Below are 15,765 nucleotides of genomic sequence, written 5' to 3'. Positions count from 1 at the left end.
TTATCAAGACTAAACAAATGTAACTCCTTTAATCTCTCCTCATGACTGAGGTCCTCCATGCCCCTTATCAATTTTGTATCCCTCTGAACTGCATAAATAGATAGGGCCGCACCAATGAGTTAGTTGTGATTATTTAGATATAGTGGTAATATTACATCCCTGTCTCGTGACTCGTGGCTTTCCCGATCTGGACCCAGTGTGAAGAGCTTACGGTCCGGTACCGTAGCTCTTCTATGGTCAGAAGGGCGTTTCTGACAGTTAGCCAGAGACGTCCTTCTTCACAGCACAGCCAATCACGCTGTGCTGTGAGAGCTGGGAGGAACTCCCCCCTCCCTCCCTGATAATGCTCGTCTATGGACGAGTACTGCGAGCAGAGGGAGGGAGGAGGCGTTCCTCCCGGCTCTCACAGCACATCGCGATTGGCTGTGCTGTGAAGGACGTCTCTGGCTAACTGTCAGAAACGCCCTTCTGACCATCGAAGAGCTATGGTACCGGGACCGCAAGCTCTTCACACCGGGCACAGATCGGGAAAGCCGATAGTGCGCTGAACTCAGCTTTCTGGCAGTATATAGAACTGCCTGTGGGCAAAATGGTCAAAGGTCCTCTTTAAGAATGCCTCCAATTATAAGACAACTTTTCAAAAATGAATAGCACATGTGAATACACAAAACCTAGTAATATAAGTCATTAAGGAAATCTGTTTCCTTTTCCACGTGTGAGGCTGCTCTTCTTCTCATTATCTTATATCAGCCTGTTTCTTTACATAGAGGTTGTATTAATTATCAGCCTACACACATAACTGTATGGATGATGGGAAGGCTGTAAAGTCTATGCATTGGTAGTCTGTTGTCTTCTAATATAGCAGTGTTAAAAGTTTTTTCCTGGGTCTTAGTGTAGAATGTGTGTTTTCTAGCCACATCGTCCGCTCTCTACTTTCCATATACTAAAATGTAAACAGTAACTTACCTTCATAAATGCAGAAGGAAATATATTTCTTAAGTCTTACAAAGTTTTTTTTATATTCACCTGTACTATTCATTTATGAAAAGTATAGTTTATAATCGGATGTAGAATGTAAAAGTCATGATCAGAATTGAAAACGGCATCAAAGAGGTTAATCTGTTCAGCAGTGACATAGAGTCAGATGCTGGTTGTATGATATAGCAGTATCAGTGATTGGTCCACATAGCTAAACTGAATGGCTCTTTCTAGCTCTACAAACTATATTGCAGCGTTATTCTAGCTACACACCTGTGTTCAGGTTTCTGTTCTTCGTGTTGGCTTGTGGACCAGAAAAATGGAAACCCAATCCGCTTAAAAAGCGGTTACCTATGGAAACCCATGCACCACATTACATTGACTATAATGCATCCACCCCGTTTCTGCCCAGTTTACAGGACTTGTCTCTCTGCATTTTTCAAGAGGACTGGGGGTGCAGAATCCCCAAACAACGATTAAATGCAATGTGACCCCAGCTTTACATGGCAGCATGTCAATCATTTTAATGGAGGAAATAATATATTGTCCTTATTTAGTTGACATATTAAATTATATCTCTTTTGGAATCTTAAAAGACCACTGCTGGGAAAATGGCAATAAGGTGATTGGTCTGGCTTCTCTAGCCCTCTGTGATCAACAGGTATTACCGTGAGAGTCTGTGACCTTCCAACCACTATGGGATAAATTAGGTGGGGTGGGGGATGCACTCAAATAAAAAGTGTAAAGTATGGTTGGCCCTGTCAAAGTGGGAGACAATCATACAGAAGGGCTTTCTAAAAAAAAATCCTTTTCTAAGTAAAGAATCCCTTCTAAAAATTACGAATGCACTAAAAGCAGAAGTGTATCTTAAAGCCTCTGTTCTCCAGTGCAAAAATTTGTTATGGGCCCCCAATTACTATGTACTATGAATAATACTGGTGTATTCTTAGGTTGTCGAAAAGCCATTGGGTGCCTTAAAGTTCCGAACATAGTGATTGCCACCTCTGCATTCCCTGTAGTGACGTCTCTGCCTAAAACAGCATATAGACAGAGGTCGCCTTCATAAGACAACCACTTTAATGCATTCTTTGTATTCTTTTCTGATATAAAAAATAATATGGCAATGTTATTAGGAATAAATAATACTTTGTAAAAGATGCTCAGGATTCTTTCTATGCTGTACAGATGACTTTATTGCACTTTTAGTTGTCAACGTATCAGCTGATATTGATTCTCTTAACAAAGGCAGACTAAAGGTGATAAAATATTTATGTGAAACACATAGTATGTCCTACGAATACTCTCACCCAACATACTAGCACAATAAACTGATTATTATCAACATTGTAACGGGAACACAAAAAGGCAACAAATGCATATTGCACATCTTACAATCAGTTGACAATTAAAACAGAAACAGGGTCTTAACAAATGGCCTTTGTCTATAGAAACAAGAATACAATTGATTGTTATGGACAAAGTGCTACTTTTTCATTCAGGATGTTGTGACACACAGAACCTGTTGTGTCCCAAGCCATGAGTTGTGGTTTGGCTTGTCATATATACCTTAAATCTGCATAAACTATGATATTACTTTAATTTATTCAATTGTGTAAAAACATCCAGCCCTGACACTCCTTCCATACTGTAAATGCGGCAATAGACATTGCGATGCAACGTCTTCATGACTTTCAACTACTCATTGAGCAATATGGAGGATGATCCTGGTAGAATGCGCCGATGCCTTCTAAACAGCACAAACACCATCTTTTCTATAAGGCGGATGGGCACAGAATGGTAAAATAATACATTTACATTTGGATAACTTTTATATATATATATATATATATATATATATATATATATATATATATATATATATATATATATATATATATATACACACTCACCGGCCACTTTATTAGGTACACCATGCTAGTAACGGGTTGGACCCCCTTTTGCCTTCAGAACTGCCTCAATTCTTCGTGGCATAGATTCAACAAGGTGCTGGAAGCATTCCTCAGAGATTTTGGTCCATATTGACATGATGGCATCACACAGTTGCCGCAGATTTGTCGGCTGCACATCCATGATGCGAATCTCCCGTTCCACCACATCCCAAAGATGCTCTATTGGATTGAGATCTGGTGACTGTGGAGGCCATTGGAGTACAGTGAACTCATTGTCATGTTCAAGAAACCAGTCTGAGATGATTCCAGCTTTATGACATGGCGCATTATCCTGCTGAAAGTAGCCATCAGATGTTGGGTACATTGTGGTCATAAAGGGATGGACATGGTCAGCAACAATACTCAGGTAGGCTTTGCAACGATGATCAATTGGTACCAAGGGGCCCAAAGAGTGCCGAGAAAATATTCCCCACACCATGACACCACCACCACCAGCCTGAACCGTTGATACAAGGCAGGATGGATCCATGCTTTCATGTTGTTGACGCCAAATTCTGACCCTACCATCCGAATGTCGCATCAGAAATTGAGACTCATCAGACCAGGCAACGTTTTTCCAATCTTCAATTGTCCAATTTCGATGAGCTTGTGCAAATTGTAGCCTCAGTTTCCTGTTCTTAGCTGAAAGGAGTGGCACCCGGTGTGGTCTTCTGCTGCTGTAGCCCATATCCCTCAAAGTTCGACGTACTGTGCGTTCAGAGATGCTCTTCTGGCTACCTTGGTTGTAACGGGTGGCTATTTGAGTCACTGTTGCCTTTCTATCAGCTCGAACCAGTCTGGCCATTCTCCTCTGACCTCTGGCATCAACAACGCATTTCCGCCCACAGAACTGCCGCTCACTGGATGTTTTTTCTTTTTCGGACCATTCTCTGTAAACCCTAGAGATGGTTGTGCGTGAAAATCCCAGTAGATCAGCAGTTTCTGAAATACTCAGACCAGCCCTTCTGGCACCAACAACCATGCCACGTTCAAAGGCACTCAAATCACCTTTCTTCCCCATACTGATGCTCGGTTTGAACTGCAGGAGATTGTCTTGACCATGTCTACATGCCTAAATGCACTGAGTTGCCGCAATGTGATTGGCTGATTACAAATTAAGTGTTAACGAGCAGTTGGACAGGTGTACCTAATAAAGTGGCCGGTGAGTGTATATATTACATTACTTGTACTGAACCTGAGTTACAATGGAGATTAACCCTTCCTGTTAGTCACCAGACATCGCCCTAGCAGCGTAGCTGAGCTCCATTATTGCCTTGGGTAAGTTTCAATGAATGAAGGAGCTCTTTGGATATTTGTTTAGTGGATGATAGTATTTCCTAGAAAATAAGTCTGTAGTGTCTTGTTTTACAAGTAAGGCCTTATTAATATGAGTATTGGTTCTATTTTTAAATAAGTGGTCATATGCCAAAACCAGGGGTTGGTTGAAAACATAAAACACATATTTTTCACTATATCATTATATCTTGTCTCCATCCTAGTTTAAACTTTACAAACACTGACCAAAACACCGACCTGTGAATAAAGCCATATCATTGTGATGTTTCTCTTCTGGATGTGTATGAATAAATCTGAGTGTAAGCTTAATTCTATATGTAAAGTATATGAAGCTCAGACTTGTATATTAAAGGGGATTATCCAGGTTTTAAAACCAGTGAATGCTGTAGAATACAATAGGCATAACGCTAGGTCCACACCCGCATTTGAGTTTCCATTCAGAAGATCCACTTGGGGACCCCCTGAACGGAAATCTAATCCGCTTAAAAAAAGCAGTTACTCGTAAACCTCCAGACACCATAAACTACAGTGATCTCCACTGGGTTTCCACCCAAAAAGGCAAGACAAGAGTGTTGCTTGCAGAACTTTTAAAGCGGAATGGGGAATGGAACACCCAGTCGGAGAGCTGGCGCAAGTGTGATCCTTGCCTAATTCACTTGGTAAATTCAATGTTACCCCAGCGCCACCACTCCAGATATCCCTATGAATCTTTAATTATTTTCCTGAATAAGTGAAGGGTAACCAGTCACTATCCTAGCAGTCTCATGCCATATATATAGGGATTACTGATGAGACCAGAACAGTTGGCAGAACAGTTAGGATCAGTAGTGCTGTAGCAGCAAAGGATATGTCAAGATGAGTTAAAGGGGTTGTCTAATGTCAGCAAGTAATCTTATTGCTTGCATAAAGTAATGTTATACAATTTTAAAATATAATTTCTGTATCAATTTCTCATGGATTGCTGGATCACTGCTTGCTGTCATTCTTTATTTAGTTCCAGTGGATACACATCAGTCTATGGTTATGTGATGGACACCCAGGGGCACAACTTGTTACAGTCATTCAGACATAAGTCTTGTAATGAGCTATGCACTTCTATGTCCATCACATGACCATAGACTGATTTTACCTAGTGGAAGTAAACAAAGAATGACAGTAAACAAAGATCAAGAAAACTGTAAAGAAATATTACAGGAAATTATTGGAAAATTATATAACTTTCCATTATACCATACAATAACATTTATTTGCTGAAACTGAATGACTCCTTTTAAATTTTTTATCTTTTTTTAAGGCTGGGTTCACACCAGTGCTTGAACTCCAGTGAGGTTTCCATTCCTGTACCTGCTTAAAAAATGCTGAGCAAAAAGTTCTGCAAGCAGGACTTTTCTCTCCACATTTTTCATACGGAAACCCAACAGATCCCATTATAGTATATATCTGCAGGTAACCGCTTTTTAAGTGGGTTAGCTTTCCATTTTTTCAGGTCCGCAAGTGGAACAAAAGAACGAAAAGCTGAATGCTAGTGTGATCCTAGCATTAGAGAACATTTCCTGTTGTTAAATTTGCAAAATTGCTGGCCTTTATTTAGGACAGACCATCAATTTTAGATGGAGGGGGGATCTGTCAGGTCCCCTGCAAATCAATTGTTCCTTAACGCTTGCAGTTCCTTTATTGTATTTTTAATAGAGGCAGTTATCCATACTGCAGGGGTGTCTCATAGACTTTGCCATAAACTCTGCTACTTCAGATATGGTGACTAAGAGGTACCCTGCACAAAAATTCCAGGAAACAGCCGATGCCGGGTCCCAACAGTTACACCCTCCTCTGGTCTCAAACTCATGGCCTGTCTTAAAGTTAAGCCATTCATTTTGTAAAAATGGTTAACCCTTTTAAAATTAATGATTTATTTAATTTTTTTTATTTTTGGATAACCTCTTTAACTTTAATAGCAGAGCTTTGATGGTAGCTCCAAGAAAAATCACAAAGCACTTGTAAGTAAAATTAGACTTCTGTATACAAACGTGTTGGAGGTGTAAAATGGTGTAATGTCATCTTTAAATATGTTTTATCATGTGACAGATACATTTTTATGTTGATACTACAAAAAACAACACAGTCTTAGTGAGCACAAAATATTCAACTCACAGTAACTTCTCGTACACAAAAGTGTTGGAAATGTATGCAGCTGACATACAAGATCTCGTATGTGCCATATACCTGATATATAATGAGACATTTCTATTCACATCCCAGACTTGTGCCATATCTCTTTAAGAGGATGGTGCTCAAAAACCATGATCCTTAAGATGGTTAACATTTCTGCACATTACTGTTAGTTCTGTATCCATCACAGCATCTGAAAAAAGGTGCCAGTGAAAGATTGGCAGTCACTTACTAGACACTCTTTGATCTTTAATCCATTATAAACTGACAAAGAAATACTATTAAATCTTTTACACTGTCTATCCTTTTAACAAAACGGAGTTATTTTATACAGTTAAAGCTCATTTCAACTTAAAAGAGTATTTCAGCCACAACATGTTACCTTCTATCATGTGGACAGACTGCTGGGAACCCAAAAGATCATAGAAACTGGGGTGTTTTGTACCCCAATTTCAACACAGGCAGTGGTCAAAAATGTATGCCCTCCAAAATACCCCAATTCTTATGAACTTTGTGGTCCCAAGTTACTTATGACCAAAATAGACCTTTAAATATATTGCTCGTAAAAGGAAGTCTCTTCCTCTTCCTATTAGTATCATTCATTATAGAACATTATATATTCTAAATGATACATATGCAAAGGCCAGTATAAATTGAGGTTACTCCATGGCAATGCCAGCCACAGATGTCACATAGACTTCTCTTAGATATCTTTCTAGAGATGTTGATGTGTCTCTCACATTCACTTTTCATTCAATCACTGTAGTACCAGAAAAGAAGTAAGAGTGCCCACTGTTTTCTAACCTGGATCAAAGAAACTCCTGGATTGAAGATGTTGGTGGTGGAGATTCAATGGGCAGCTTCACATGGTATGTAACATCTTCATGTCACTGTCCATCCTTCCATGAATAAGGTCACAGTGGCCTCTTGTTTAACCTTCTCTTTTGTTGGACGACCATAGAACATGTTTATGTCAGTCCCCATGGGCCTCCCAAACACAGTGAGTCCTGATCTCTGCCCAGACTTGGTTGTTATGTAGGCTTTCTCTATAAAGTCTATCTTTCATTGATTGCACAGTTAACAGCAATAGATTTAACGTCTTAATACAATATATAAGCCTTTAAAGATCCATTTTCTTCAGGATACAGAAAATTCTAATTGCTTACTGTAATTGAAAAAATGTTGATCAAAAAGTTTACTGTCACTGGCGACCCTGGACCACCAGAAGTTTCACATTTAAAGTGTAACTAAACTTAAGTTCCCATAAATCCATAGTGTAGATGAAAGTAACAAACATTGTAATATATTTTATTAATGAAAAATGACCTTTTTCACTTATTTATATAAGTCTATAGAGTGGGGAGGGAGGAGATCCTCAAAGCAGAGAGACATTTGCACTGTAGAGAGACAGTTCACTTTCACAACACTGCTGAGTTATCAGAGATTTCTCTCCAGCCTTTTTGTGACAGAAATAACTAATTTAGTACTATAGGCAGACTCATATTTCTGTCTCTCTCCTTTTCCTCCTCCCTTCCCCTCTCCATAGACTTTATTGTAAATTGATCTGCTTGTGTATGGAGTACAAATTCACTCAGATGAGAAGTAAAGACAGGAGTAATACGTAAAGGTAGAAGCATCTTTCTTTAGTGAATTATATTGCAAAGATTGTTCTCTTAGGCCTTTTTCACATCTGCGTTCGGTATTCCGTTCAGGGAGTCTGCTTGTGTTTTCTGTGTGGTGTCCATGAGTCATGTGGAGAGAAAAGTACTTCAATAACTACTTTTCTCTCTGCATGATTCGTGCGGACTCCGTGCGGAAAACACACGGACCCCTTTATAGTCTAGGGGTCCGTGTGCTTTCATTGCTCACCACTTTTTAATGCGTTCAGTATTCCATTCGTGGGGCCCCAAGCAGACTCCCCAAACGGACTACCAAGCGCAGATGTGAACCAGGCCTTATCCTGCCATATCGATTTATGAAAACAGTTTACTTACACTTTAATAGTCTGATAGGGGACACCGGATTACGAAACCTCAATGAATTAAATAGTGCTCCAATAGCCTTATATATAATATTAGGATATTAAATGTGCTGCTAAAATTAAAAAAATATTGGATGTACTTGAACTCCAACAGTAGTTTTCTATTTATCTATATAATTACATATTTTTCATTATAATTCACTTTATAAATTAATTAATAAATTGATATTTTGTAGAGAAACTTCTATAATAATGTAATATTATTATTTCCAAGCTTTTATATTATATAGAGGTTACATTTCTAAAGAGACGCAAACGTGTGCTCTCTATTAGCAGCAATAGCGACAATGTCTCATATGCCTCACTGCTTATGTGAGGAGTGAATATATTAACATCACATGCATGTTATTAGTCATACACAGACTGTGAACCGTCTAAAAAGCTAGAACTAGGTCACAAGTTATAGTATTTTTCTTAAAGCAAAAAATCCCTTATTTCATTCAATATAGTATTTTCACAGTATTGATTTGTGTGTTGCTTTAACAATTTTGCATAATTAATATGAAAATGAATGAGAAAATACATTGATATATGACAGGATAGTAGTCTTGACTAGATATGCTATATTTGTTCAATTTGAAATGACGCAAGCAAGAGCAGCACATGGTGCTGCTAGGCCACAGCTACAAGTCTCTGCCAAGACGTTCAATCTCGTCCAATACAAAGTCCATGTCCTCGCGGCTGACTTGAGGGCTGATGATAATGTGGCGGAAGAAATTGACTTTATCACGGTGAGGTTGATATCCTATCATCATGCTTCCTTTTTTCATCATCCTCTCTTTAATTGTGGGGGCGACCTGAAAATTAGACATAGACAATCAAGTTAAAATGGCTACTTAAAGTAAAATTCCACTTTTTAATAGTATTCAATATAATTCACTTTCAAACGTTTCCCATTCTAATCCATGGCCGACCTTGGATTTCTATTGGTTTCTTGTTGGATCATAGTGTACTGTAGTGCTTTGATGACATACTGTACTTGAAAGATTAAAAAAATGTTAATGAGTACCTTAGGTTTTAACTAAATCCTAACCGGACTATGAACTGGTAGCCCAAAGGATAGCTACTGGAGCTTCCTGGTGCCATATTTCATTCTTGGCCCTTCAGGAATAGTTTGGTGACGGTTTACAGAAGAGTGTCAGACGTTCACTTAACCAGAAGGATCATAAGTCATACATTTGTGATATCTAGAGGTATATTGTAAGTTGCCTAAATATGAATAATGACAATGCCAAACATTTGTTCCTCAAACAAGGACTCGAAGACCAGGGAGTGTTGTGGAGTCAATGGCAGCTATACAGGTGCTCATCCCCAACACTCACTAAGGGTCAGTTGTTCCTCAACATAATTTCCTAAACCACTAGTTCAATATAGAAGCCTGTTTGTCACACATGCAGTTTAGCCCTTTTTCTACTAGGCGGACTAGTCTAACCACTGATCCTCCATGCTGCCAAAAAATACATACCCTGAAGACATGTTTTAAGAAACAAATACAAAAACTGTAAAAGTAAATTTGGATGTGTAAATAGAGAGAAAAATGTGATATTGCCCTTGATCGGATTTAAATCTAAGAGTCTAGTGCAACAAGACAACAGTGCTGGTCCCTGAGCCTCCATGACGCCCATAGAATGTATACACTGCAGACAGATTTTAAGGAACAAATACCAAAACTGTAAAAACTATTTTGAATGTTGGGAAGTGGAGAAAACTATGATGTATTATACCTTGCATCAGCAGTTCATGCCACAGTATATGAACTGCACTATGTACAGATAGACACGGTACAGAACCTCAACCAGCCAGATAATAAGCTAGGTAGATTTTTTAACAAGCTACCAAATGTATTAGGATATAGAAGTATTGGGTTACTGAGAACTAGTCGCAGAAGTTGGCCACCTTGAGACCCTAATCACCAGTCATCTCATAGTGCCTTGCTGCCTGCTGCCTGCTGCCATGTTAAAGAGGTTCTTTCATGTCCATGGGCACACACGATTTTATACACCGCTAGAAAGTTGACAGTGTGCTGAATTCAGCTCACTGTTGGCTTTCCCATTATGTGCCCCGGGGCTAGAGATATCGGTGCATTTACCCAGGGCACATAAAGGGAAAGTCAACAGTGAGCTGAGTTCAGCGCACTTTCAACTTTCTAGCGGTGTATAAAATCGTGTGTGCCCATGGACATGAAATGTCCTCTTTAACATGCACCCTTGTCTTAAAGATCTGAATGGCTCCTAGTTAAAGGCAATTAGCAGAATACTGAGAAGACCCCGGGACAAAAACAGTCTAAGGCTAAGGTCCCACGTGAGTTTATGTCACGGTTTTTCTCGCAGTGCTTTTGACAGAAAGTCCGCAGAGGTTGTCTCTGCGATGGTTTTGGATATCACTGCATTTTTGCTGTGCATGTTTTTCTGCAGTGTGTGGATGAGATTCACTACAAACCCATTATTTTTGCAGTGACTGTAAAACACCATGGTTTTTGCGTGGTGTTTCTGCTTTTGCCATGTGGGGCCCAGCTCAAGGACTGACTTTTGTGATCAGAACATTGAATTCAATTACATTATTTACAGCAATATTTTTTCTGTTTCCTGTACAACATACAGTAAAACAGCAGAGAGAAAACACATTAGTATGAACAGTCCCAATACTTACAACCTTCCCCTATTATAACGATAATTATAATTATGATGATTATTATAATTATTATGTGATGATGACCCCTTTGAAGTCATAATTCTTATTTGTAATGGTTCATGTGATTACCAAAAAGAGCAAATACTAAAGCAATATTCTCCAATCTGCACTCTTGTAGCAGTATCTAAGGAATGACACCTAGGTGACTAATGCTCTGACTTCTACTTACATTTCTGCACTATTTCCTAAATGACTCATTAAGGTGAAGCATTGTGTAGAAGTCAAGGCTTGCATAACTTGTATTTTATGAGGTATTGACCGAATGCAGGTTTATAGCTCAGCATGGTCAATAGTCTAAAGATTTTCCCAATTAAAGTTGGCAGACTATGCTTCTTTCTATCATTAAATTAATAGTGAGCAGATCTAAAGCAAGTTTTATATTATTACAATGAATGCTGCTTGTATATTGTTTTATTTTCTACAAAGCATAAGGGAGCGACAGAAAGCGTGTCATACCCGCTAGTCTCTGAAGGAACAAAACTAACGTACAAAGCAACCTACAGTCAATCTAGAGTCAGTAAAACTTTAAAAGTATAAGAAAATACATTATATATATATATATATATATATATATATATATATATATATATATATATATATATATATATATATATATATATACACACACACACAGTAGGTTACTAAACTGATATAATAAATGTGCTTCCAAAAACTACAGCATCCAAAAGACTTTCCTTTCAAAGGAACTCATGGAAATCCATTCACCTATTGGCCGCCTATAAACTCCAATACATAATGGCGGCAGGGTTTGGTTGTCTATCTAAGGATCGATTAATATTTAACTCCCCAAAAAAATCCCTTTAATATGAAATGATATTTGTAGCTAAAATTAAATAACTTTTACTCTAGTAGGCAGACAATAAATGGGCAGAAAAGACATGGTAATGTGTGACCTTAAACTCTGTATCCCATTATTTCTCCTTTTATCAAACTTTTGCGTTCCTGTAGGTTATGTCCTCACATGTTGTTAAAGATAGAGATGATACTTTTGAGGACAAATTATATTTTGCTGTTCCATAGATGGAAGAAAATGTTCCCATAAATACTGATGATGGCTTTATAACTATTGTCCCACAGCCTTGACAACTTGTCATTTGTAACAATACCAGTGCACAACAGGCAGCCGCAAGGCTAGTGGAAAGGAGAACTATGGAGGTGGTGGGCGAGTTCTTAGAAGACACAGTAGCTACAATGAGTCAAATTTTGGAATTTCCATAAACAGCAAGATGTTTAAAAATATCTGTTGACAAATCACACTCTTTAAAGAAGTATTTCAGGCAAAAAACAGCTTTTTTCTTGAATTACAGAATTATTTTCTTTGAAATACCACTGTACCTACCATGGAAGCTTAAGTCTACGATCTACTGCTGGGACAGCCCTACTTATCAGGGGTTAAAAGAAACCACAGACCTCATAGCAGAACTTGGAATGAGACCCCATTCCAGCACGGCCATCTTCAGCAGTAGGTTAAGAATATGTAAAGTTTGTACACAGTAATGTAAAGAGATAATATGAGCAGTGATATCACAACACAAGGAAAACGTGCACAACAGTGATGTCACAGTACAGGGATAATGGACAAAGTGATGTCACAGTACCGGGGTAATGCACAAAGTGATGTCACAGTACAGGGATAATGGACAGAGTGATGTCACAGTACAGGGATAATGGACAGAGTGATGTCACAGTACAGGGATAATGGACAGAGTGATGTCACAGTACAGGGGTAATAGACAAAGTGATGTCAAAGTACAGGAATAATGTACACAGTAATGTCACAGTACAGGGATAATGGACATAGTGATGTCACAGTACAGGGTTAATGCACACAGTAATGTCACAGTACGGGGATAATAGACAAAGAGATGTCACAGTACTGGGGTAATGCACAAAGAGATGTCACAGTTCAGGGATAATGTACACAGTAATGTCACAATAATAAAATAAAGTGCACATTGATGTCTAAAACTTTTTTTAAATAAGTTTTATAAACCAATATTCATTTGCCCCAGTGATGTCACAATAGTAAAATAATGTGCATAATGATGTCACAGTACAAGAATCATCTGTTCAGTAATGTTACAGAGCAAGGACCAGCAGTGATGTTACAGTAATGTAATAAAGTACACAATGAAATAAGTCCGTTATAAGTCAAGATAATTGGATAATACTGTATTGTAACAGTACATGAATAATGCAGAAAGCCAAGGAGGTTATGCACAGGGCTACACTTTATGTTAAAAACGGACCCACTTACTTTATGCCTGCAATACTGGTAGTTACACCTTATAGCAGTGGTGTAACTAGGAAGATCTGGGCCCCAAGGCGAATATTTGACATGAGCCCCCTTGCATCCCCGACTTCCCACTTGCACAAACTTCATTCCTCTAAACACTATTATGCCCCACAGTGGGCCCCAGCATATACTATTATGCCCCATAGTGGCCCATGCATACATTATTATGCCCCATAGTGGCCCCTGCATACAGTATTATGTCCCTTAGTGGCCCCTGCACACAGAATAATGCCCCATAGTGGCCTCTGCACACACTATTATGTCCCATAGTGGCCCCTGCACACATTATTATGCCCCATAGTGGCCCCTGCACACAGTATTATGTCCCTTAGTGGCCCCTGCACACAGAATAATGCCACATAGTGGCCCCTGCACACACTATTATGTCCCATAGTGGCCCCTGCACACAGTATTATGTCCCATTGAGGACCAACCATGAACAATTATTATACTTTGGGGACTTTTCAGACCCCAGAGTATAATGATCAGAGACCCATGGAAGGACACAAACATAAAAAAACACAGTTACTTACCTCTCCCTGGCTACAGTGCAATTCCCACTGATTTTGTCCATCTTCAATGTTGGTACAGACGTCATGTAAGCCAGGCCTACGCACACATAATGATGCAGGCCTGGCCCACGTGATGTCTGGGACGTCACTACACAGGCCTGAAGCCTGTCGCTGCACAGGGGAGGTAAGTAACTGTGTTTTTTATGTTCCCTGACGTCCTCTGGCCCTCCAATCATTATACTCTAGGGTCTGAAAAGACCCCAAAGTATAATGATTTTGGTGATATGTACAATAAATAAAATGTATTGTAATTATTTTTATTCTACTTATAATTATTATTTTGTAGTTATTTATTAGCAATATCTTTAACAGCTATCCCCAGTTGTGTTCTCCTAGTGATTGTCCTCACAGTGCACTGTATATAAGAAACAACTGCCGACCAACAGTTTTCTATACAGGATGATCGGAAGGTTTCTCCCTGGTATTCTGAACCAGCCGTGCAGATGTTACTGAAGAAAAAAAGGAAAAGTAATATTCCTTTGGCTGTGTCATTAACATGTTTTCCCGACAGCATGTGATAATGATAGTTACAAAACATGTATCAGCAAGTGAATGATGTCAGGTGTCAAGAAGTCTGAGGTGCAGGAATGCGGCCCAGAAAAGGTTCATTATCATCATGTTGCGGCACGAATGTAAGGAACTAAACAAGATACTGTAGCAATTATATTATATGCTGAATAAACAGCATTGTCCACAATGAAGACTTGGCGCGCTGCAAATGAGCAGCAAGCAGTGTAAAAAGCTTTACCTTTACTTAGTAACTCTTTCTAGCACTCATGATGCATATTTGTGATCAGGGGCGTAATTTGAGGGGACCCAGGAGCATTAGGGGGCCTATAAGCATTGGCATCAGAACTAAGATTGCAGCTTCCATTTGTCCCATAAACCAGGGAGACCCACAGATTACCCTAACCACACTAAGATTGATTAAACTCCTTAGCACCCGGAAGTTGCTCATAATAAAACACTAGTAAAAAAAATCATTAAAACTGTGGGTACATGACATAGATCACAATGGGTATAGCTGAATATTGGTAGTCAATATGATGATCAAGTCCTCTAGAGGAAGACTAACGTAACTGCTGGCTGGTTAGGCGAGACCTTCAAAGAATACAAGCAAGTGATAGCACCGAATCCCTATATCATGTAGTATGGAAATTAGAGACTTAATCTCGGCCTACAGTAGTTGTTATGTCTTAAAAAAAATAAGCAAATGATGAGGAAAAGACTCTATTAAATATTTAGGGGCCACAAGGCCTCTTGCAAGCTCCAGACAATATCTGAAAGTCTAAAGAGCCAGAGAAAAATAGGATATTGATGTATACAGAGCATATAAAAGACCAGACTTGCTGTTAAGAATTGAAGTGTGTTATGGGAACTTTCTGGACTGACATCCTTATACTCGTCCAAAATGAATATGGGATTACGCTGGAGGATAACCCTAAAGTTTGCCTTTAGGATATGCTAGATTTCAATATAGAGCATCACATTTTAGTCTTATATCATTCTATTGGATACAGCCCACTGTCCCTACTAAGAGAGAGCTATGCTCATAGGTGTCGTATTATGGTTATGAGGAGTTACCGTATATCTTTATATAAAACATCATTTTAAACTTTATATTTTATCTCTAAAACTAAATTGATAGAATCCTTATTTCTCTGAGAATCCCTCATGTGTCTTCATGGCGATTATAGTTCTGCTACATAAGTTATTATGGGAAAACCAACTAGAAAACTCAGCGGTCTTCATGCT

The 15,765-nt window shown here is 38.8% G+C and overlaps 1 protein-coding gene across 2 annotated transcripts in view; it reads right to left on the bottom strand.

The window, feature by feature from the left end:
- Nucleotides 1-8,643: 8,643 nt before the first annotated feature.
- GADL1 (glutamate decarboxylase like 1) overlaps nucleotides 8,644-15,765 on the bottom strand; it is a 163,073-nt gene continuing 155,951 nt past the window's right edge. The window contains exon 10 of one of the 2 annotated variants that reach the window (XM_075271332.1): nucleotides 8,644-9,227. In XM_075271332.1, the coding sequence (XP_075127433.1) occupies nucleotides 9,054-9,227 (174 nt within the window). In that variant the 3' untranslated portion in view covers nucleotides 8,644-9,053. The remainder of the gene's footprint in view (nucleotides 9,228-15,765) is intronic. The other variant, XM_075271331.1, reaches the window with a different exon arrangement.

The sequence above is a fragment of the Leptodactylus fuscus genome, chromosome 4 (genome assembly GCF_031893055.1).
Source record: "Leptodactylus fuscus isolate aLepFus1 chromosome 4, aLepFus1.hap2, whole genome shotgun sequence".
Classification (NCBI taxonomy): Eukaryota; Metazoa; Chordata; class Amphibia; order Anura; family Leptodactylidae; genus Leptodactylus; species Leptodactylus fuscus.
This window is presented reverse-complemented; position numbering and strand designations above follow the sequence as displayed.